The 22,519-nt window shown below is 37.4% G+C and overlaps 1 protein-coding gene and 1 long non-coding RNA gene across 5 annotated transcripts in view; one reads left to right on the top strand and one right to left on the bottom strand.

The window, feature by feature from the left end:
• LOC309667196 overlaps nt 1–1,574 on the bottom strand; it is a 32,136-nt gene extending 30,562 nt beyond the window's left edge. The window contains exon 1 of the long non-coding RNA XR_014267609.1: nt 1,353–1,574. This is a non-coding gene — a long non-coding RNA (uncharacterized lncRNA). The remainder of the gene's footprint in view (nt 1–1,352) is intronic.
• Nucleotides 1,575–1,783: 209 nt separating this feature from the next.
• MAP3K7 (mitogen-activated protein kinase kinase kinase 7) overlaps nt 1,784–22,519 on the top strand; it is a 66,601-nt gene continuing 45,865 nt past the window's right edge. For 3 of the 4 annotated variants that reach the window (XR_014267506.1, XR_014267507.1, XM_082475257.1), the window contains exons 1-5: nt 1,784–2,092; nt 13,428–13,538; nt 16,341–16,406; nt 16,897–16,942; nt 18,117–18,255. Coding sequence is in view for 2 of the 4 variants with exons in the window: in XM_082475257.1 (XP_082331383.1) it covers nt 1,973–2,092; nt 13,428–13,538; nt 16,341–16,406; nt 16,897–16,942; nt 18,117–18,255 (482 nt within the window). In the remaining 2 variants the exon portion in view is untranslated. The remainder of the gene's footprint in view (nt 2,093–13,427; nt 13,539–16,340; nt 16,407–16,896; nt 16,943–18,116; nt 18,256–22,519) is intronic. The other variant, XM_082475258.1, reaches the window with a different exon arrangement.

Below are 22,519 nucleotides of genomic sequence, written 5' to 3' on the forward strand. Positions count from 1 at the left end.
TTGGTAGCATCCATTGTATTAAGATCAACGTGGTAAAAAGAGAAATTAGATATGACCTGCAGAGTGAAAGGACAAGGTTAAGAGGTGACCATCCTAGTTTGGGAATTTGAGTAAAAAAATGACAGGTAAAAATGGTTATCCCACTGATTTAATATGCTTCTATTTGGTTACTAGTGCACTAAGCATCACTTCACATGTAGAAATAAAGCTCTGATTTCTCACTTGGACAACTGAGTAGATGATGGGATCCTTCATGGAGACAGAAAATGCACACGGAAGAATATATCTGTGGTTGGTAATAACTTCTGAATTCGCTTTTGGAATCTTGAAGTTTGGGTGCTTACATTACATCTAAATAGAGATGTCCAATAGGTCCGGAATTCAGGAAAAATTTGAACAGTGGGAGAAACTGGGAGTTATCATCATAAAAGTGGTCAAGACCCTGGGTAAGATCATCCAGAGATTGTGCTGTGAGAAGACATTATTCTTTCTTTCATTCTCTTAGCCGTTCACCAAACTATCATTGAGTGTTACTAAAACTACAAAAAATGACAGAATGTTTTCCAGGAGTTCATAACTTCTTAATTGCCATATTCAATGACCTATTTGCAATCCCAAACTAGTTAAACTTACTTCTGTACAGCATTTATTTGGTTGACTATTCCTTAACTGAAAAGCTCTCCTACAGTGATATTCCGATCACCATTCCCCCACTTTTTCGCCAGTTCCTTTTCGGTCTCATACTGAGACTTAGAATTTGACATTCCCAGGGTTTCATCCTTGGTCCTTAAACCTTCATCTCTAACTCCTATTTTCCCAGTTAGGCTTCAGGTCAAACTGACTAAAGTTTAACAGCTAGTTTAAAACTAAAAATTGTGTTGATAGTATTGATACAACACCGGCATTACTTTCCGCCTTATAGATATTCGGACTTAGGTTCTACTAGCCTGTGAGAATCGTAATTGTTTTACTCTGAGCCTATTTTCTCAGGTCCTGAAAATGGCAACAAAAATATTTAACTTGCAAGGCTACTGTTAATGATTAAACTATAATTGTAAAGCATCCAGCACAGTGCTCTGCACTCCGACACGTACCATTAATACACCCCATAAATTCAGATAAACGACAAATTATGCCAAATTATAAGTATCTACCTTACCTAATATTAACTTCTGTTCGTGAGGCTACATAGTGTTAATCAGGTTACACGCGCTGGCTCGCTATGTATTATTTTCTTTAGAATCTCTCATAGCATCAGGGACTGGCTCAAAGTAACAGTAGCAACCGCTTCCTTCCAAACACATTGAGGGAAACACATTTTCCAAGGCTTTTTAAGAAATAGTTCAGTTTACCTTAGGGGTGAAACTGAAAAGTAAGCTTCGTCACAAAAACTCAAGCCAACACTACCGTCCGTCTGCAGGTCTCTGAGGGAAAAGGGAGCGGGGTCACAACATAGTTCACGAAGCAGATAGGTTTTATCTTTCCCGCTGGTTCCTAGAGGACCAACCATACTGATATTCCATCATGCTCTGCGCCACTTCCGTTCGCGCATTTTAATTACGTCACGCGCCAGCTCTCGCGGTATCTTCCGGTTGCTGAGGCCCTTTAACAAAGATCTCGCGAAATTTGTCCAACGGGTCCAAGCTAGCCTCTCACCCTCCCCCACTCCACCCCCAACCCGTCCTTCCTTTCTCTGTCTCTGTCACCAAACTCTCCCCTCCCCTCCCTTGAGCTCACCGCCCACCTCTGGTTTCCGATTTTAGGCCGGAACCGGAAGTTTGGTGGGCGGGGCCCGACGGAGGAAAACGCAGCGGAGCCGGAGCCGGGACTCGGCTGTGGCCGCAGCGCCTGTCCCCGCCACGGACCGCCGTGGCTCCAGGTTGAAGGTCGGTCCGGAGGCGGGTGGGCGCGGGTCTCGCCCGGACTGTCCGGGCCGCAACCTTCCCTGGCCCCCCGGGTTCCGCAAGGGATCATGTCTACAGCCTCCGCCGCTTCTTCGTCCTCCTCGTCTTCCGCCGGTGAGATGATCGAAGCCCCCTCCCAAGTCCTCAACTTTGAAGAGATCGACTACAAGGAGATCGAGGTGGAAGAGGTGAGCGAGGCCCGGCACGGAGGCGCCGGCCCCGGCCCCGGCCTGTCCAGGTCTCTTCCTGGTCCTGACTCTTAAGGTGCCTCCTCGACCCCTCTGTTTCGCGGGGTCCACCCGGGTGTCCCCACACCCCACGGAGACCGGGTGTAAAGGGGACTCTCCGCGTTCACCTGCTCCGGTATAGCTCTCTTTTTTCCTCACTTCGGCACTCTTGAGTTTGAATTTGATATTCCGGTGCTTGGATTTGGGTCGTCTCAAACAGAGAAGGATGAACTGGTGCGGTCGTGTGGTCCACCAGTTCTCCAATCTGTTCAGTAGTAAAATTCATCAAAGACCATGGCCGTTTTGGAGTTTTGGTTCTCTAAGGCATAGTGTTGTTAAGGGCCAAGGATTTTATTATGTTCGACTTCCAGCTCAGCGTCTGGCGCCCAGTGGGTGTTCTATGGATGCTTGATAAATTAATACATCCTGAGATCTAACACAGTTTTTCCCCGAGTACGGAATGGTTCTCAGTTTAGCCAATTCCATAGAGCAGTAGTCGTAATAGTAAATGTTCTGCCTTCAATTAGACTACTTTAGATTGATTTCACCTTTAGTACTGTAGACTGCTATACGATGAAAAGATGTTTCAAGTAGCATATTCTGAAGAGATAACTAATGATTTCGGTGACAACCAGAATATATCAGACCAAAAATCGCTGTTAGAAAACCCGAATCCATTCTTATTCTGCAATAAATTATTTTAGAGCAAGGTAGTAATGTGCCTTTAATACACTGCTTCTTTTCAGATTCACAGTTTGGTTGTAAAGTCCACAAAATTTAGAAAAGTAAGATCTGTATATATGTAAAGATACACTCTAGAAAGTGTTAAAACTTTGGTTGAAAATTGTGTCTATTATTTACCATTTGTTTATCATTTTTAAAATGTACTAAACACCTTACATTACATACACCAAGAAGAACCCTGTGTGTCCTATATTACAGACTATCAATTACCTCTACTCTAAAAATTCAAAATTATTTTTAGGTGGTGGCAAGCTAAAAGTAGTGAGATAATTATCCTTCAACAAATATTTTTTTTCTATACATGTTTTGGAAGAATAATGGATTATTTAATCATATTTTTACTTGAATAAAATAACCTTAAAGGTCACTGAAAACAACCTCATTTTACAAGATAGTGTAAGTGGGAAGAGCGAAGCCTTTGGAAGGAGTTAGATGAAGGTTCAGTATATCAGCTATGCCACTTATTAGCTGTATGATTTGGAGCAAGTCTCCTGACTGACTTTGTTGAGCTTTCATTTCCTTAACTGTAAAATAGGGATAATAATTTCTAGTTCATTTTATTTGTATAACAGATTTTATTAGGTAATACATGCAAAACACCCAACACTGCCTGACACACATTACTAGGAAACTGAGTTACAGAGAGGAACAGTGACCTGCTTTACGGTCACATGGCTAAAAGAAGGATCCATAGTTTGGAAAGAGGGGGGAATTGTGTGTGTGTGTGTGTGTGTGTGTGTGTGTGTGTGTGTGTGTGTGTGTGTGTGTGTGTGTTCTATTGAGCTATGATAAATTCCTTTTTAAGAATTGGATAGTTGATCCAGCTTTCATGGCTAACATTCTTTCTTTTTTAAGAATGAAAATTTGGTGAGTCAGTATAAAAGAATTACAGTTTTTAAATAAGCATTTACGTCTGCTCTGTGGTGAACTGCTATGCTTGTAGACTACAGATTGTCATATAATAATAACTTGTACTTCATGGTCTTCCAAATGCTTTCACAGACTTACATCATTTGATTTTTACCACCTTAGTTTTCCCACACTACTTTCTAAAGCATTTTACATTCTTGATTACTAAGGTGTCATTTATCATTTTACTGCTCTTCCTCCGAAGCCACTTAACTTCTGACTGAGGTTCTGTTTCCAAAGACCCTTCCTTCAGTTTAGATGATGTTTGATGTTTCAACTTTTCTTTGGTATTTTTAGGACATTCCTGAGGAGTAAATTTTTGTTTGTAGCTGAAGTTTTCTAATGTCAGGCAGTCATCTAATTTTATTCTTCTCACTTTTTTATTACACAGTTTAATTTCATGTTAAAGATTGAATTTAGACTTTTCTAATGTTAAAACTGTTACATAATTTTCATTATATTCTTTATTTTCACATTAAAACAGTGTTATATAATCTAGGGTGCAGGGCACTCAGTAACTATTTCTTAACTTAGATTCTGCTTCTAGCTTAAAATCATGAATAAGAGAACAGAGAAAGGTGACTAAAAACAAAAAGTATTTTATGTTGTTTTCAGTATTTTATGTGGTACCAGTATATTGTGTATAAGTAAAGAAAATCGTATTCTGTTTCTCAAATAACAGTGTAATTGAATCAGCATTATATCAATTCAGTTGGAAACTATGTAAGAAAAATACTCCAGCCATAGGCCAAATATGCACTCATTTCGTAGGTGCATATTTTTAAGGCATCAACTGATTTTACACCTTACATTTCTAATATCTCTAATATCAGGACTCAGTAATATCAGCGTGGAACTTCCTAAATTCAATTCTGATATCAAATTATGTTAGGTCTCAGCATCAGGAACCTATGTAGGTACTTTTTTTTTAAAGTCATTTAGCTTTTGTCATTGTGGATCTGAGTGTAGAGACTGTTGGAATAAATTGTGAGGTATGCACATTGTGGACTAGCTTGCAAGAAGTGGTGAAGGCAGTGTGGTGTGGTAAAAAAGTGTACCCAGTAGGCTGGGTATTTAGAAAATGTCGATGCCATACGGATTTTGCCATGATGTATTTCAGTAACTTTGAGCAAGTCACCTTATTTTTCTGGGCCTCTGATTTCTCATGTAAAATGAGAGATTGAACAAGATCATTTAAGGTCTCTTCCAGTTCTAAAATGAAAACACATTATTGTTTGCAGTGTTTATGCTGTGTTTCCACAGTAAGCTTTAAGGACAGTGATCGTGATCTCATGTGGACTGTAGTTTGTGACTGACTAATCCTGGTTAAATAGGGCAAATGATACCCCCATTTTACAGATACTGACAAATGGTCATAGAGTTTGATTTGCCAGAAGCCTCATGTCTAAGTAAATGGTAGAGCCAGGAAATGAATTTGCAATTTCTCACTCCTGAGTCATTTGCTCTTTCCATTTGGATTTACAGGGTCACTTCGGTTCTTTCTGAAGTACTCTGTAACCAAACCTTATTGTAAGAATGGGGAAACAAAATACTGATTTCCTTTATAATAGTTGGTCTTGAGCATTTAATGAACAGTGTCTTCTGTGGATAATACTGCTAAGATTATGGAAGATGAATAGAAGGATCCTAGGATTCTCTCCTTAAAAACTTTGACTTACTGTGAGACTAGATTTTCAGGACCACAAATTTAAAACTATGAATGTAGTGTAAATTGAGCACTTAACCCATAATTTGAAAGTAGAGTTTATCACAGAAGGCTCCATTGAGTGGGAAAGATTTTGAAACTACATTTTGAATAAAGTAAGCATCATAGATTGGGAAAGATACTAAGATGAATTTTCTTTGCAGTTGTTCCTCTGCCTCGAATGCTCTTTCCCCCAGAACTTCAAATGGCAGACTCCTCACCATTCAAGTCCCACTTCAAATGTTACTTCCTTAGAGAAGCCTTCCCTGAGCAACCTAGATCTTTGTCATTTTTGTTACCCTTCATGGCACTTACCAGTAACCAAAATTATGTATCCCCCCAGCAAAGTTTAACCTGTCTTATTCACACTTGTAACTCCAATGCCTAGCATCTAAAGGTTTTCTATAAATAGTTTTTCATAGTAAATTAAGAGCACAGTGGCATACATGCTTTTCCATGTAGTTTTAGTTTAGGTGGTTTTTTGTTTTTAAAAACCTGACTTGAATAAAGGAATGGAGTAGTCTTCCATCTTAAATTAGTTTTTAAAGGAGTTGCTTTCTTTAAACACATACACCAATTTCTGATTTTGGTTTTTGTGCCTTTTAATACTAATTGCATGGAAATATTCTATAATCATCTCTCTTCTTCTTCTGTACTTTTTATTAAGAAATTAAATTTAAATCTGCTTTATTACATGAGACTAAAGTTGTGGACTCAAAACCATGAGGGCTAAACCATAGGGGGAGAGCTACATATAATAAGAGAATTAATCTGAGAACATTTTAATTTAGAAAACATTCATAAATTCAGAAGGAAATGTTTCTAAATTGATTTCCCTTTTAAAACCAAGTTCTCTTTGCGTTCCTCTGTTCTTCTATTTTTACAGCTGAGGGATTGTGAAAAATGTCTGAAATATTTATTTCTAGGTTCACCATTTTGGATGGATGTGTGTGTTGGAGGGGATACTTGTAATTTGGATGTGCACCATTTTTTACACTCTTGGTGAAAACTGATCTTTGGGGAAAGCTGTCAGTTCAAACTAATTGTTAATGATAATATGTCAAAGAACCTTACTAAGATATGAATGCAATCCAAAAAGCATATTTGATTGTGAACTTGAATTAGAAATTTGGTAGTAAGTAAAAAGTGACTTCCTTTCAGTGTTTTGTAGTTTGAATATTAGTTTTATCATTGTTTACCTCAGTTGCCATTGTGTCGCAGTTTGCCATCTGTGCCACTCTTTTCCCCTGATCTACTATGTGTCAAGAAAAACATTAGGTTGCTCACAAGAATTCTCCTTTTCCTTTCTTCTTGCCCAAGATGTCATGTCCATATTATTTATGGAAAACTTCAGCAAGGGAGGGCTCTCTGGTCTATGTCATGGTTTCCAGTGAAGTGTCTTGTCTCACTATTAATTATGGTTTTAATATAACCTAATACAGTCATTCTCAAATATCACAATCACCTGAAGGGCTTGTTCAAACACAGATTGCTGGGCCCGACCCTCAGACTCAGTAATTCTGGGTGGGAACCTGAGAATTACATCTTCTCAAATTTCCAGGCAATGCAGATTCTTCCGGCACAGAGACCACACTTAGAGAGCCATTGGCTTAATGCTTTTGCTGTTTTTATGTCTGCTTTCTTCTTGAAACTCTTTTTTTTTTTGGCTTCTTGTGACGCTTTCCAGGTTTGCCTGCTACCTTATTGACTGCTGCATCTCAATTTTTGCTGGTTCCTTCTCCTCTGTGTTCTAAATGTTGAAGTGCTTCAAAGCTCAGTTCTGGGACTCCAGTATTTACATGTTATTTTTTGGTCACCGCATCCAGTTGATTGACTAGAAGTACCAACTAAATGCTGATGACTCTCCCAAGTTTTCATCTCCTGCCTGACTTCTCCCGACTCATGTTTCCACTTTCTTGATATCTCCGCTCGGATATCTAATAGGCATCTTAAGCTTTATATGACTAGATCAGAACTCTGTGCTGTTAAAAAAAAGAAGGAAAATCTGCTTGCTCCAGTCTTTCTTATCCTTCATCAAACTGGTGCTGAGTCTAGACGTTATCCTTGATTCATCTCTTTTCCTGTCCACCTGTCCTGCCTGCATGCAGATCATCAGCAGGCTCTTTTGATTTTACCTCTAAAACCTATCCCAGATCTGCCCATTTTTCTGCACTACCATCAACCTTGTCCTCGAAGCTCTTCTCTCTTGCTTGGGCTGCTTTTACAGCCTCTACCTGGTCTCTCTTTGTATATACGCTAGCTTCCCTACAATCCATTCTTCACACTAGAGCCAGAATGATTTTTTTTTTTTAAATGCAAAATCATGTCACATTCCTCCTTAAATTCCTCTAATTGCTTCCCATTACTTAGACTGAAATCCAAACTCCTTTTCATGGTGCCAGGAGCCGTTCAGGATCCAGTCTGCCTGTCTCTCCAGCGTTATCTTTTTTTTTTTTAAACATCTTTATTGGAGTATAATTGCTTTACAATGGTGTGTTAGTTTCTGCTGTATAACAAAGTGAATCAGCTATATGTATACATATGTCCCCATATCCCCTCCTTCTTGCGTCTCCCTCCCACCCTCCCTATCCCACCCCTCTAGGTGGTCACAAAGCACTGAGATGATCTCCCTGTGCTATGCAGTGATCTCCCTGTGCTATGCGGCTGCTTCCCACTAGCTATCTATTTTACATTTGGTAGTGTGTATATGTCAATGCCATCTCCACCTTTATCTTGCATCACTCTTCCCTTTTCCCACTATGCTCTGCTCACACCAAACACTCCAACTATTCCTCTAGGTCACCACTAAAGTATCACCTTTCTCAGTGAGGCCTTGCAGGACTATCCTGTTTAAAACTGGGGTGGGGTAGTGCACGCACGTGTACACACACACAATTATGCTGCTTTTCTGCTTAGTGCGCTTATTAGTTTCTAAAATATATCTTTTTTTTTTTTAATAAATCTTGCTTCCTCTTTATGTGTCTCCCTCCATGAGAATATAAGTAGTTAGAGCAAGGATTTTGGTTTGGTTTGTTCCCTTCTTTGTCTGGAATGCGTAGGATAACGCCTAGTCTATAGATGGGGTTCAAATATTGTTGAATAGGAAATGAGGGGGGTTTTTTCCCCTTTAGGGCCTTTACATTAGTTGTTTCTTCTTCTTTGCTTGGTTCCATGTGTCATTCAAATACCAAGTTAGTAACCTCCTCAGATGGCATTTCATACTATCCAGCCATAAGTTTCACCAGTCTCTTTGTCACATTATTCAATTTTTTGGTTTTCTACACAGCATTTATTTTACAAGCTGATATTTTTCTTATTCATCTTTTTGTCTACTGACTGTCTTTTCTTTCCTCTCCCCGCCCCCCTTAAATTGAAAGTACATTCCTCGTAGATCAGGGCCTTTGTCTTATTTACAGCTGTATCTCTTGTATCCCAGATGGTAGCTGGATATAGTAGACATTCAAGAAATATTGGTTTAAGGAGTAAAGAAATGAAGTTCATCATTCTCTTGGCATTAGCCTCACTTCACCCCTCGAAAGCAGGAGGTCTTACCCATTTTTCCCTGCTTGCTGACTAGGCCTTCCCCTTTGGCTTTCATTGATCCTCTGAAATTCAGCTGAGCTCTGCATTTAGCTCCCTGTATTTGAGCTGTCTACCATCCAACAGCCTCCTTCCTGCAGTCAGAAGACTTCAGTTTTCAGTTACCTTGTTTTTTCTCTTGGCAAGAGTTTTTCTGTATCATTTCCCTATACTGTCAGGGCTGAGAGAACCTGGGTAGGGCCTCCCTCTGACTCTCTCCCTTGCCACACTTACTCATTTGCAGCTTCCCATGTTGGCAAAGCATATCCTGTGAGGCTGCTTCCTCCTGGGGATCTCAGTGAGAAGTTGGGAGGGAGGGAACGCGGGAATATGTCTTTCCTGCCCTTGAAGCCCTAAGTCTGTCCTGAAAGCCGCCATCATGGACTCTCACCTTTGGCTCTCTTCAGCCGGGAAGTGTTTTTTAAAAAAATTTCAATGCTGTTGTTTTGTTTTGAATTTCTTCTCTACCTCATTTTCATCCCACAAAGGCAGGAATCAATTCTTTATATATTTTTTTTCTTTCACCCCTAATATTTATGCCATTTGAAAAAATGAGAAGTCACATTTTGATTCTGTGATATGGTGATTTATAAGAAATAGGTACTTAGCCATTCAAATGATCAAAATGTATTTCTCATATATATATTTGGTCTTTGTCTACGGTTCCTGGCTCACAGCTCCCCAAACCCTCTGATTTTCATAAGTGAAGAGAGAGATAAAGATGTCTCAAGGTTAATTTTGGACCACACCTAAGGATGGGGCTGGTTGCCAGGAGAACCAACAATGTGATTAGAGGGTTGGAACTTTCAGTCCCACCACTCTGACCTCTGGGGAGAGGAGAAGGGCTGGAGGTTGAATTCATGGCCCTGTAATAAAGCTCCATATAAACACAGAAGGACAGGGTTCAGAGAGCTTCCAGGTTGGTGAACACGTGAGGATTGGGGGAAAGTGGGGCACAGAGGGGGCGTGGAAGCTCCATGCCCTTTCCGCTTACCTTGCCCGGCTGTTCCTGAGTTATATCCTTGTGTAGTGAACTGGTAATCTAGTAAGTAAAGTGTTTGAGTGCTATGAACCACTTGAGCAAATTAATCGAACCCAAGGGAGGGGGTCACTGGTACCTCCAGTCTATAGCTGGTTATCAGAAGCACAGGTGACAGATAACCTGGCTTGGGACTGGCCTCTCAAGGGGGAGGGGGAGCACTCTGGTAGAACTGAGCCCTTAACCTGTGGCATCTGATGCTGTCTCCAGGTGGATAATGTCAGAATTGAGCTGAATGGTAGGACGTCCAGCTGGTATCTGAGAATTGCTTGGGAGTGTGGGGAAACCCCCCTCCACACCTTGGAACTGGTGATCAGAATCATTAGATACACAGAAATATAATTCGTTAAGCATTGACTCTGTGCCTCTAACCTTTGAATTCACAGCAGTTATTTTTTCTATCATGTATTTCAGTTTATGTGTACAACCTTGGGCATCTTACTTTATTATCATTTTAGATCCGTTGTTTCACCATACATGTGAAATATAATATGGCCCTAATGTGAATGGAGGCTTCTTAAGTACATGGGCTCTCATCTTACATGAATATGCCTGTTTGTATTTCAGACAGTTCAAAAAATTGCTTTCTTAAACAAAAGGGAGGAAGCTTATCATGTCCTTGCTTGTCCACATTTTGTTACCATAGTTTTACGTTGCAAACTCAGAGTCAGCCATCATCTCAGCACTAGGTGGCATTTGTGCATCACAGTTAGTCATGCACACCTTACACAGTTTTTACAACAGATGCATGATCCACAAATGCAATGTTTGGAATCCCTGCGGGGACATTTCTGAGAATAGGAAAATGAAACAAGAGGAGACCTACCAAGTACCAGTTGCTTTGATGTATTTGTAAATATATAATTGAAGAATATATTCAATTACTTCACAATCATTATTTCATAGTAATATCAATAGGTTGGCTGGTCTCCATCCATGCTTTCTTAGCCGACATTGTCATAAAGTTGAAATTCATTTTAGGACCTGTTTGCTATTCATCGTGGTTAATTGTGAGAGAAATGAGGAGTATAGCTCCTGAAACTGATTCATACCCAACTCCAAGCACTTATTATTCTTTTGTAGTATTGAAGAAAATGCCTGGTTTTGACTTATGAACACTATAGATATTCTCTGAGGAAAATGTAAGCATCTCCCTTTTACTGTTGAGAAAGCAAAAGCTCAAAGACATTACCAGTATTGGTAGCTAATAGGCAGACAGAACCTACATTTAAACTCAAGACTGTTAGGTTCCAGATACTAGGTGTGCTTTTTTTGTTATTCTGACGGTACCAGGTTTAACCAATAACCATTCATGTTAAAGTAACTGAATGACAAGTCCAAATAACTGACGTTGCTTCCTTTCCCTCATGAGAGCTGTGGAGGAGGGCTAGAGCCTAAGCAGGAGGTCCCTGAGCACCCAGGGCTAGGAATGGAAAAAGGGAAAGTCACTAAAGGAAAGACAGCCCAGATTCCTTTAAGTTAATGACATACAGAGGCTGAATATAGAGTGAATTGGTTATTACATACTCTAGGCTTCAAATCCTGGCTTCTCTGACCCTGTGATCTTGGGCAACTTGCAACCGCCTGACTCAGTTTACTACTTACCTTAATGGAGGAGGATTAAATGTGTTAATGCATGAAAGCACATAGACCTGGCACATGATAGGCATTCAATTAATGTTAACCATTTGGGTGGTTTTATACATTAAGCAACATGAGAAATGTCCATACTGCTTTGTGTAATGTTTGAAGTGGAATTTGAGCTATGGCTAGAATGGCCATCCACCTCAGTTTACAACTACTGTCCTGGTAGTTACAAGCACCCCTTTCTTACTCTACAAGGAGTCCCTGTACATGTAAGTTTGCCTAAAGTGAAGACTCCTCCTCCAAGAGAAGATATCACTGCTCCTTTCTGACATATAATACAGATATATGTATACAAATCAGGATCTCTAACATTCTGGTGTTAGACTTCCTGGCATCAGACTGCACTTGCTCTTTACTAGCTACATAGCCCTGAGCAAGTTAGTTGATTTCTTTAAACCTAGGTGCTTCATCTGTAAAATGAAGAAACCTCTAGTACTTGTCACCTAAGGTTGTGTAAATGATGTAATGTATGTAAAGCACTTAGCTTAGTGCCTACTGTATAGAAAGTACATCATAAATGAGAGCTGTACAGGGAATTAGATTTTTTGCTTAAGGAAGTACTTAGATCTGTTGGAAGTTGAAAGATTGGAGTAGATGGCACCTAACTAAGGTCATTTGCAGTGATAATGTAGAATGATTTTGCTCTAACAAGTATCTAAAGCTATTCTTTTGTTGTTGTTTTAATATTTTGGCAAATTTCAAACATTAATAAAAGTCGAATAGCCTGAGAGAGGAATGAATTCATGAGCCACCCATCAGCTTCAACAATAATGTAACATATCATCAATTTTTATTTTTAACTTTAAAAAAAGTAACTTTAATGAGATATATTTTACATATCATAAAATTTACCCATTTGAGGTGTACAATGATTTGTATAAATTTGCTAAGTTGTACAAACATCACCAGAAATCAGTTTTCAAACATTTTCATCACCTTGGTGTGTAGGATTCCTCCTACCCATTTACAGTTAATCCCAGTTTCCACTCTTAGCCCCAAACAACCACTGATCTACTTTCTACCTCTAAAGATTTGCCTTTTCTGGACATTTCATATAACTGGAATCATACAATATGTGATCTCTTGTGTCTGGCACTCGAGTGTAGTGTTTTTAAGGCTCATCCATGTTGTAGCATGTATCAGTAGTTCATTCCATTTTCTTGACAAATAATATTCCATTGTATAATATGATACTATGTTTTGTCTGTCCTTCACAGTGGCCAGTTTTTTATCATCTATATTTTTATCCTTTCCCCTCTACTCCCTACCCCCACTGAATTATTTAAAAGCTATTTTTTAATTTCATAAATATGAGAGCTTAAAACATTGATTATATGTTTCTGCTTTTTATTTATTTTTTTCCAAGCCATCTTCTCTCTGCCCTCTCATTCATCTTGCCTGTTTTAATTTGTTTTCTGTCTCTGTCTTTTTTGTTTGTTTTCGGTTTTGAGAATGAAGAGATGTCTAGACCATAAACTTTCAAAGACAGAGATAGTACATTTCATTATCTCCTCACTCTAATGTAAATTCATACCTGCTCAGTGGCAAATCCAGATCGTGATGATTTCTAAAAATCTTCTTTAATAAATCTTTCAGATTGGCTTCAGTGTTATGCATTAGGCTGTTATTTGTTTCTGATTCTCTTGGGTTTTTTGTTTTTTTTTTTTTTAAAGGTCGTTGGAAGAGGAGCTTTTGGAGTAGTATGCAAAGCTAAGTGGAGAGCAAAAGATGTTGCTATTAAACAAATAGAAAGTGAATCTGAGAGGAAAGCTTTTATTGTAGAGGTAAGTTGAAGTGTCATTTCTGTTGTGTAGTTCTTCACCTAAGATACTCTGTGAATTTAATATTATGAAAAAAAATGTTCCTCGGCTGTCATTTCTCTGTATACTTGAACATCAGCAGTTTGGTTGAACCAAAGGGAATGCCATAGGAACATTTTTTCATTCACACTCTTAATTCTGATTAAAAATTAGGGGAAAAGAGACTTAGCTACATAAATGAATTCATCCCTGAATTAAAATACAATCTCTTCCATGTAATTCAGATCTATTTCAAGGCATAGAATTTAAATTTTAAAATAGAAAAGAAATGGTAATCTCTCCCATTATCTAAAATTAAGAAGGGAAATTTTATGCTTTCATTTTTGACTGAACATTTTTAGAAATTCGAATGAGATTATTTTAAGGATAAACAATTTCAAATTGGTTTTTCTCATTTAGCACGAAAATTTACAACTCTCTTCTCTTACATATTTGATGATGGAGGAGAATTTGATAATCATGAGATTATTGTATTACCAGCTTCATTCTTTTATGCTGTTTTATATATTAGATCACAGTATTTCAATAAATCAATGGTTTTATCATTTTTTAACTTCATTGGCCAATAGATGAGTGGTCTTTACCTTATAAACCTTCTGAATTTATATCTGTGATTTTATTTAATTATAATTTCAAAATATACTTCATGATACTTTTTAATGTATAACATGAAGAAATGAGAACTTAGTTGTGAGATGATGAAGTGGATTTTTGTAATTAGTTGAATGAGTTGAGAAATGCTGATGAATGGTTTGATGTCATCATGAAGAAAGATGATCTATAGTAGTATGCTCCAGGAGTCTGGCTTTATCTTGCCTTATTCACAATTTTTGTTTATGGTTTATATGAGGTCATTGATCGTATACTGTTGTATTGGCAGTTTCCTAAAACTAGGTAAAAATATGTGTTAAAGGCTAGTAATCCAGAGTCAAAAAGCTCATAATAGCTTGGAGAAAAAAAGTTTCTCATCAAAGTTATGTATACATGTAATTTGTTGATAAATTGTCAAATGGTTCTCCACGTATTCTTACTAAAAAAAAAAACGTTAATCCCCGTCCTCCTCACATCAAGTTTTCTGCTTCTCAGAGGCAACTACTTTGAGCTCATCCCTTAGTTTTATATGGTATCCCCCAATCCAGAGACTCACACCTTCACTAAAGAAGGTATTATTATATTTCTATCTCTGTATTTATCTCTATATCTCTATATTAAATATATATCTCTATATTTAGGAAGGTATTACACCTTCTGTAAAGAATCAACCTCTAGTCTTTGAGACAGTAAAGAGGCAGTCACTAAGCTGTTTGAAGTCAGGGCTGGAGGGAATCTTTGGTCTAACTTTTAAGCAATCTCTGCTCTTTTATTAGCTTGTATGAATAGATACTTGGTACTACCACCACTCCTCCACCTTTTGGAAGGTTTGTGAGATAAATCTGGTTGCTTCTCACTTTTTCTTATTTCTTTTAGGTCTGCTGTGTCAGTTACTGCTAGTCATTTGCTGTCCAACTTCCAAAAATATGTGCTGTTTTCTCATTTCACATTCTCTTCATCCTTCTGAGTTTATGCCTTGAAAAAAGTACCTTTACCGTCTTAGTGGTATTTGAGGAGGGAACAGGAATAAATGCTTGAATAATCTGCTGTCTGAAGCTCAGTAATGAATCTTAATGAGATAAAATATAATAAATAGTGATTGTAATTCTATTAGGACTGAAAATCTACAAATGTTGGCTGTAGAAAAATACAGCTTTCTAAGTAGCTGTATTGTAGTAAAAAGGTTTACCTTAGTGGACTTCATATGAGCCAGCAGTATAATGTAGGTAGTAGAGAAGGAAAGGAAGAAGAAAGGGGGAGAAGCAGAAAAGGGGGAGAAGAAAGAGAAGAGAGAGCAAGGCGCAGTTTGGGGGGATATGTTAATAGAAATTTGAGATGTGGAGAAAGGGAAATGAGTATAGCCAAACCCCTCACTGACCTCCATATGAATCATTGGATTGGATTGGATAAAACTGGAAGTAAGGAGACCAGTTAGGAGAAGGCTGTAGTAATTACTACAGTGGTTCAGATTGGAATTGCTAAGGCAGTGGTAATGGGAATGGAGAAGAGGGAGTTAATCAAAGAGATAGAAGATGGAGGGAAGAGAATGCAGATTTTAAGTCAGACCAAGGTTCAAACCCTGGCTGTACTGTTTGCTAACTCTAGGGTATTTAGCAGCTCACTTAACCTTCTCTGAGCCGTATCTTAAAGGTACTTCATCTTTAAAATGAAAATGATAATACCTACCTTGCAAAGTTGTGAGAATTATACAATATCTGTAAAGTGCCCACCAGTGCCCAGCGTAGAGTAGGTCGGCTATTCATTCAACCATCACCTTTGAAGATGATGATGATGATGATGATAATATGGCTTCTTCTGGTTTGGATAACTCAGCTCAGTGCCATCTCGGGGATGGCATCCTAACATTTCTTGACAAAGTTAATTTCTTCTTCTAATTTGTACTTACGCCGTGTACATAACTCCTGTTATAGCACTTGGCACATTGCTTTAATTATTTGTGTACATGACTCTCCCCCAACTAAACTGTGAGAGCTCTGGGCAGGGATTTTGTGCCATTCTGGGCAGGCACTTAGGACCACAGTGCCTGCTACATAGGAAACAGTGATTGCTGATTGATTACACTAATGTTTTGTACAATGTTAAGATTTGAATGATACTGTGAGATCACTTCGTTAAAAGTTAGCACTTTTTAAAAGAAACCTTAATTTGTTACAGCTTCGGCAGTTATCCCGTGTGAACCATCCTAACATTGTAAAGCTATATGGAGCCTGCTTGAATCCAGTAAGTTTGTCACTTTTTCATTATACTCTGTCTATAAGAAATGACGTGGCAGATACGTGCAGCTGTGTAGTTTATGAAGCTATTTTGATCTGTCATTTCAAAAAAAAAATTGTACTGTATGTGTTTCTAATCTGTTAGCAACACAATATAAGAGAATAGTTGTCTTAGGTGGTCTTATCCAGTAACCTCATCTTCTTAGGAGGCTTACAATATCCTATGACAGCACCTGTTCATTTGCACTGGAAAAAGTCACCAAAGATCTCGTGATTATGTTTTTATGTACATCTGCACTCTTAGACAGTGGTCCCCTAGAAGACAAGGTCTTAGATCATAGATACCTTTTATTTCCTCTAGCACTATTCACATAGTAGGGGACAAAAGAATGATTTTTAATGCATATATAAAATCAGAGGTTGAACTAAGTTATCTCTCAAGTTCCCTAAGATGCTATAGCTCTGTGGTTAATTATTCTGGCATATGTTTCCTTTAGGTGTGTCTTGTGATGGAATATGCTGAAGGGGGCTCCTTGTATAATGGTGAGTGTCATTAAACCTGTCTTTATCTAGTAGAGTGAAATAATTGAAAAGCTTTTAATATAAACTGTAAGTTACTTAATGTTCTTCACAGTTTATCCTCAGAGTCCCAAAAGGAGGTAATTAAAAAAAGAAATCTGCTAAAGATTAAAAATGAAAAGACAAGATGCTACAACATTAGTATGTGAAATTTAGAAGTCTAAGGATATCAATCTTTTAAATTGATGGTACTCTGCATAATGTTAAAAGCATTTAAGTAAAGTCAAACTTGCTTTTTAAATAGATTTTAAAATATCTTCATACTTTTAATTTTTTCTTTTTGCCCTCTCTTAGCTTTCAGTCTCCTCTTTTAGAACTCTTTAACCACACATCCTTATTCTGCTTTATTTTGCTTTTTTCCCCAAAAATAAAATTGTGAAAACTCACTTCACAGAGCATTTTTTTTAAATACAGCAGGTTTTTATTAGTTATCTATTTTATACATGTTAGTGTATATATGTCATTTTGATAACAATGAAAGGAAACTGTATCGTTCAGTTACCTTTATAGAGCAGAGCTAACCCTTTCACTGTAAGAAACACCAAACATATATAAATATTCTCTTGTCACAGCATTTATATAAAATAAATTGTAGCATTTTATTTTTTAAATTAACATTATTTTATATAAACTAATACTTATATTTCCTGCTCATGTGATTGTCATTGTTAATGGCTATCTAATACTCCCGTGTTTTATTTGGTTGAACTATTTCTAGTTTTTAGCTATTATAGAAAGCATAATTGTAAACATCTTGATGCACATTTTGTTTCCTTCCATAGTATTTCTCTGTATCTCTCTTATAGTAGTATGTCATCACATTGCTTATAATTTATATTATTGTGTGAAGGACTGCATCTGTCAATATGAAAAAACGTGGTAATGTATATTAATTTTACTTGAATGTATGTATAACAGTTAATGGAATCCTATTAAATGTTAGGTATTTATGTGGTAGTTATCCATTTGAAATCATTAACTATTTCCATCTTTTTATTCAGAAAAGAATGAAAAGCAGGACCGATGGGAGCATGTGTAGGAAAATACCCAGTCGTGTGTTCTGATAGTGCTTGCATTCACCTTGTGTCTTTTGTTATATGCAATAAAGTTCTTTTTAGTTTGTGCCTTTCTTTTGCAGTGCTGCATGGTGCTGAACCATTGCCATATTACACTGCTGCCCACGCGATGAGTTGGTGTTTACAGTGTTCCCAAGGAGTGGCTTATCTTCATAGCATGCAACCCAAAGCTCTAATTCACAGGGACCTGAAACCACCAAAGTAAGTTCTAATAATGTGGTGTCTCTCTCTCTTGCCATCCCCTACCCACTCCCTAATTTAAGCTGGTCGTTGCACATCAGTTTTTCTTCTCTCATCCCTTTTGGCTTGCTCAAGAATGTTTGTTTTTTATTTTTTTAAGATTGTTTACTTTTAACTCACCTTCATCATTTAGTCATTTATCTAAGCTTGCATTTTAGAATGTTGTCTTTAGTGGGGTTTTTATTTTAGTTGAATTTTTATTTTTAATAACTTCTACCTTAGATTAGCGTAATTCTAGAATCTGTTAGTCTGTAAGTCCTATTTTGTGCCCACGGTATGTATTGTTTTCCCTAAATAGTTAGTTCCATGTCAGCAGAGAGAAGTCTGTCTTGTTCCCCACTCTATCCCTAATAAGCACAATGTCGACATTACACACAAATATGCAGAGTGGTTATTATTTGCCTTTTCAGAGGAAGGCAAAGGGCATTGCTGGCACATCTGAGTAGAAATTGAAAATATTCTGGATTTCTCCATATTGAGGATTCTGGGACTTTGAAAGAACTTCAAATTTCCCTACATAAGTATTTTTAAAGGCTAAAACTTTGTGGATTTTTTTGTTTCTGTGGGTACACAATTAAAGAAAACACATATTTTTGTCCCCATTTCTATTTTTTTTCTTCTCTGTCCACCTGTGAGAAAGTAAAAAGTCCCCATATGCTCTTTCCCCTCTACCCCTGGCCACCACATCAGTCCTCAGATAAGAGGTATCCCCTAGGAAATCAGTCTCAAGTATTCCATTCTCTTGATGCTGGTTTAAAGCATTAAAACATCCCTTCTGGGTATAACTTCTCACTCTCCTATCTAATCTGATACACTCTACATAGGTTTCAACTCTTGGAATCACTGTTCTCGCTAGTTAGTGTACCTTATTTCCACCTCCAAGCTTAAACTGATTTCCCTTTCCCCAGGTCCCTGGTCAAATAATGTTTAAGCCCTAGATTTATGATACTTTTATTTTTTTAACTTGACTCCTGAGGTTGTTGTTGCAGCTACCTGTCTTGGCTAGTAAAGAAGAAAGCACTTTTTTTTTTCCTAGTTTCGGAGATTGTGTCCTCCATTACCCCCCTTCCCCCCCCATTTAAAAGAGTTGAATTATCAAAGCAAACTCATGAAAATCATAGCTCTTATCCAGCAACAAATTGGCTGATTTAAAGGATACAGGCAAGTATCAGGCACAGGCAAAGCATCCTTTTCCTGGAGGAGCCAGAAACCATTAGATGCAACTCCCGAAAGTCACCCGTCTGCGTTAGGGCCTTTTTGGCTTTAGAATAACTGATGAGTTATTAAACAATATACTTTAAAATATCTCACAAAAAAGTTATTTTAGTTTTTTAACATCTTTTATATTCCATAATTACACAGCTTAAACAGCTACCTCCATTCTCCATCCAACCATACCCCAAAAATCCACAAATGTTAGGTTTATTTAACCAACGTATTTAGACAGACCAGATACGTCCTACCAAAATCATCTACAGATGAGGACTCTCCTTTTGCTAATAAATACCATCAACATATTTAGAAGAGGTCTGGTCTGTCTAGGTCATTCATTTCTCTCAGGCATCCTTATGGTTGGACTCATCCTGTAGTGTTGCACGTTTCCTGTGGGGCACCCAGCGTACAAATTGGGCTTTAGAATTAGAAGTGATTTTTCAGAATGTACTGGGGAAAAGAAAATTCTTGGGAATGACTGTGCTTTCATATATAATTGTATATACAAATGCATGTGCTGTATCTTATTGTCACTGGAAAACCTTTTGATTCTGTGGTCAGGAAGAGTTCCTCAGAATGGCATATAAAGAAGGGACCTGATGATGTGGTTAGGTGTTTTATACAGTATCAACTTGCACTAGTGCCCCTGTTTTATTTATCTTTTGCAAGTTCATCCAAAGTCTTATGAGTAAAGGAGTACTAATTATAGCAATAATAATATAAAAGTCATTCAGAAAAATTATTGTGATATTTTGAGTGTACCAGGATGAAACAAGGAAGTCAGTTACCGAATTCTTATCTTGGGTTAAAAGTAGTAAGAACTTAACAGCAATAAAACAAGGAAGAATTTTTTGTTTGTTGAAGTGCATGTAATTTGCGTTTAACATTCTTTCCACCTAAATTATCATAGAAGTATTTGTAGCATTATGGAGATGTGAATAGTAGTTTATCTGGCTTATCTTAGTCATGTTGGACTAAAAGAAAACTAACTTTCTAAGTAATCTCTCCAGTTAGAATTTTGTAACAAAATTATTTACAAAGAATTTATTAATTGAAATTATAATGAATCCCCAACCCGATGTTGAATATTACTACAATGTGATGATGCAAATTATATTACCCATCTTTATTTCTGTTTGTCATCAAAAGGAAAACCTGAATAAGAGTATGCTACTTGGTGATTATATTTGCGTAATATAGCACCTAGAAGAGTTGGAATCTTAAGTTCAGAAAATTTTCTGGAAATCTTTTATTGGGTCATTTTAATCATGATAGGGTTATACTCTTACCACACACACATACTCTAAACATAAAAATGGTTTTGGGATTGAACACTTTTAGTAACATCTTCAAAATAAGCACATTAAAAATAAGGACAGTTGTTTTCTTTCTTCTATATTGGTTTATTTTTACTTTACTTTCTTTAATTATGTATATGTTGTTATTTTTAAAAATGTAAAGTAAGTCTTTTCTGCCTCCCATTTCCAATCCTCAGAGATAAGCACTGTTTTGTTTTTTAAGCATGCATAGATTACACTATACATAATGTTGCTTTTTTCACTTACTGGGACTTTTTTTTCATATTACTACATACAGATATTTACCTCTTTATTTTTAATGGATAAATAATATTTCTTACTACCTCTTAAATAAAGTGAGTTATTAAAATAGAAACTCTTCTTGGCCTGATGGGCAGTCTTAGACTGGGAAGATTTAATTTATAGAGCTGTTTTTAGAAAATACAATGCTGCCGAATCAGTTGACATTTTTGAGATTCTGTAAGGCCCTAAATTCCTAAATTGGTGCTTCTCAGCTTTCCCCCCTACTCTCGTAACCCCCCAGAACAAAGTTATGATGTATATAACCTGAGTAAGTCTGAGAGTAGGGACAGAGCTTAAAAAGCCTTCTTAAGGAAAGTTGCATAAGAATTTTGCATTCGACTTCCTGTGTTATGCAATTTGTTTTGAAGTCACTGTTAGGATGTTAAAGATACTTACAGTTGAGTAAAAATGTTGGTCCAAGGAGATGTGCTGGCTTTAACCTGGGACTCTGTTGGCTCCCTGCCACTTATCCCAGCATACACTAATGTATTGGCAAAATTTCATACCTTATTTTGAGAAGCACATGAAATTTAAGCCATGATATGTATGCATTTAAAATCTAACATCCTGTGTGTGCTCACAGGGATAGCTTGGACTCTTATACTCACATGGTAAGAATTTTGACAGTCCAGCAATATGGCAAACCAGATAAACTGAAAAAACATCCTACAGCAAGCACCCAGAGATGCTACATATTACAACAAACATCCTTTTACATGCATAGGTGATCTTACAAGAAAATAAGGGAATCAATAAGCCAAAAGATGGAGAGAACTGAACCCTGAGTGGGAAGCCAAGGGCTCTCCTGTGAGCCTCTGCCAGTATCAAGAATGTAGAGGCCCAAATTTTAATGGCGTCTGTGTAACAGGCTGCAGACCCTTTGTTCTGTACCAGGTGAGGGAGCAGAACTGAGACCTCTGCCTAAGTTCAGTATCTTGGACGGAAGAACTAAAAGAAAAGTTGACTAGAAAAAAAAAATCCATTTTCTGACTAGACAAGCTTTTATTTTTTTAACTGAGAGTCTCCCCTCATGCTGTTGTGAGTTTGAATTTGCTCTACTTGCCCAATCAAAAAAATCCCAACAGGACAGGTTAAAAGTGCTTTGAGATTGGTGGTGTCTCAGGGCATTCAGGGTGACTGAAACTCTATTTTAAAGTCATATACTTTCAATTCAGGTCTTTAGGATTTTTCCAGATTAAGATCAATCAACTATGAAGCCACAGTAAAAATTACCACACCCATAAGGATGCAAGTTACCATGAGTAAAAGTCAGCATAAATAACACAAAGTGGAATAAAGCCCTCAAATAGTAAGACTCCAGATATTTGGAATTATCAAATATGGAGTATAAAATATATATGCTCAAATTATTTACAGAAATGAAGGAATTAAAATGTGCAAGGAATGAAAAC

Source organism: Balaenoptera physalus (assembly GCF_965194825.1).
Source record: "Balaenoptera physalus genome assembly, chromosome: 9".
NCBI classification, from domain to species: Eukaryota; Metazoa; Chordata; class Mammalia; order Artiodactyla; family Balaenopteridae; genus Balaenoptera; species Balaenoptera physalus.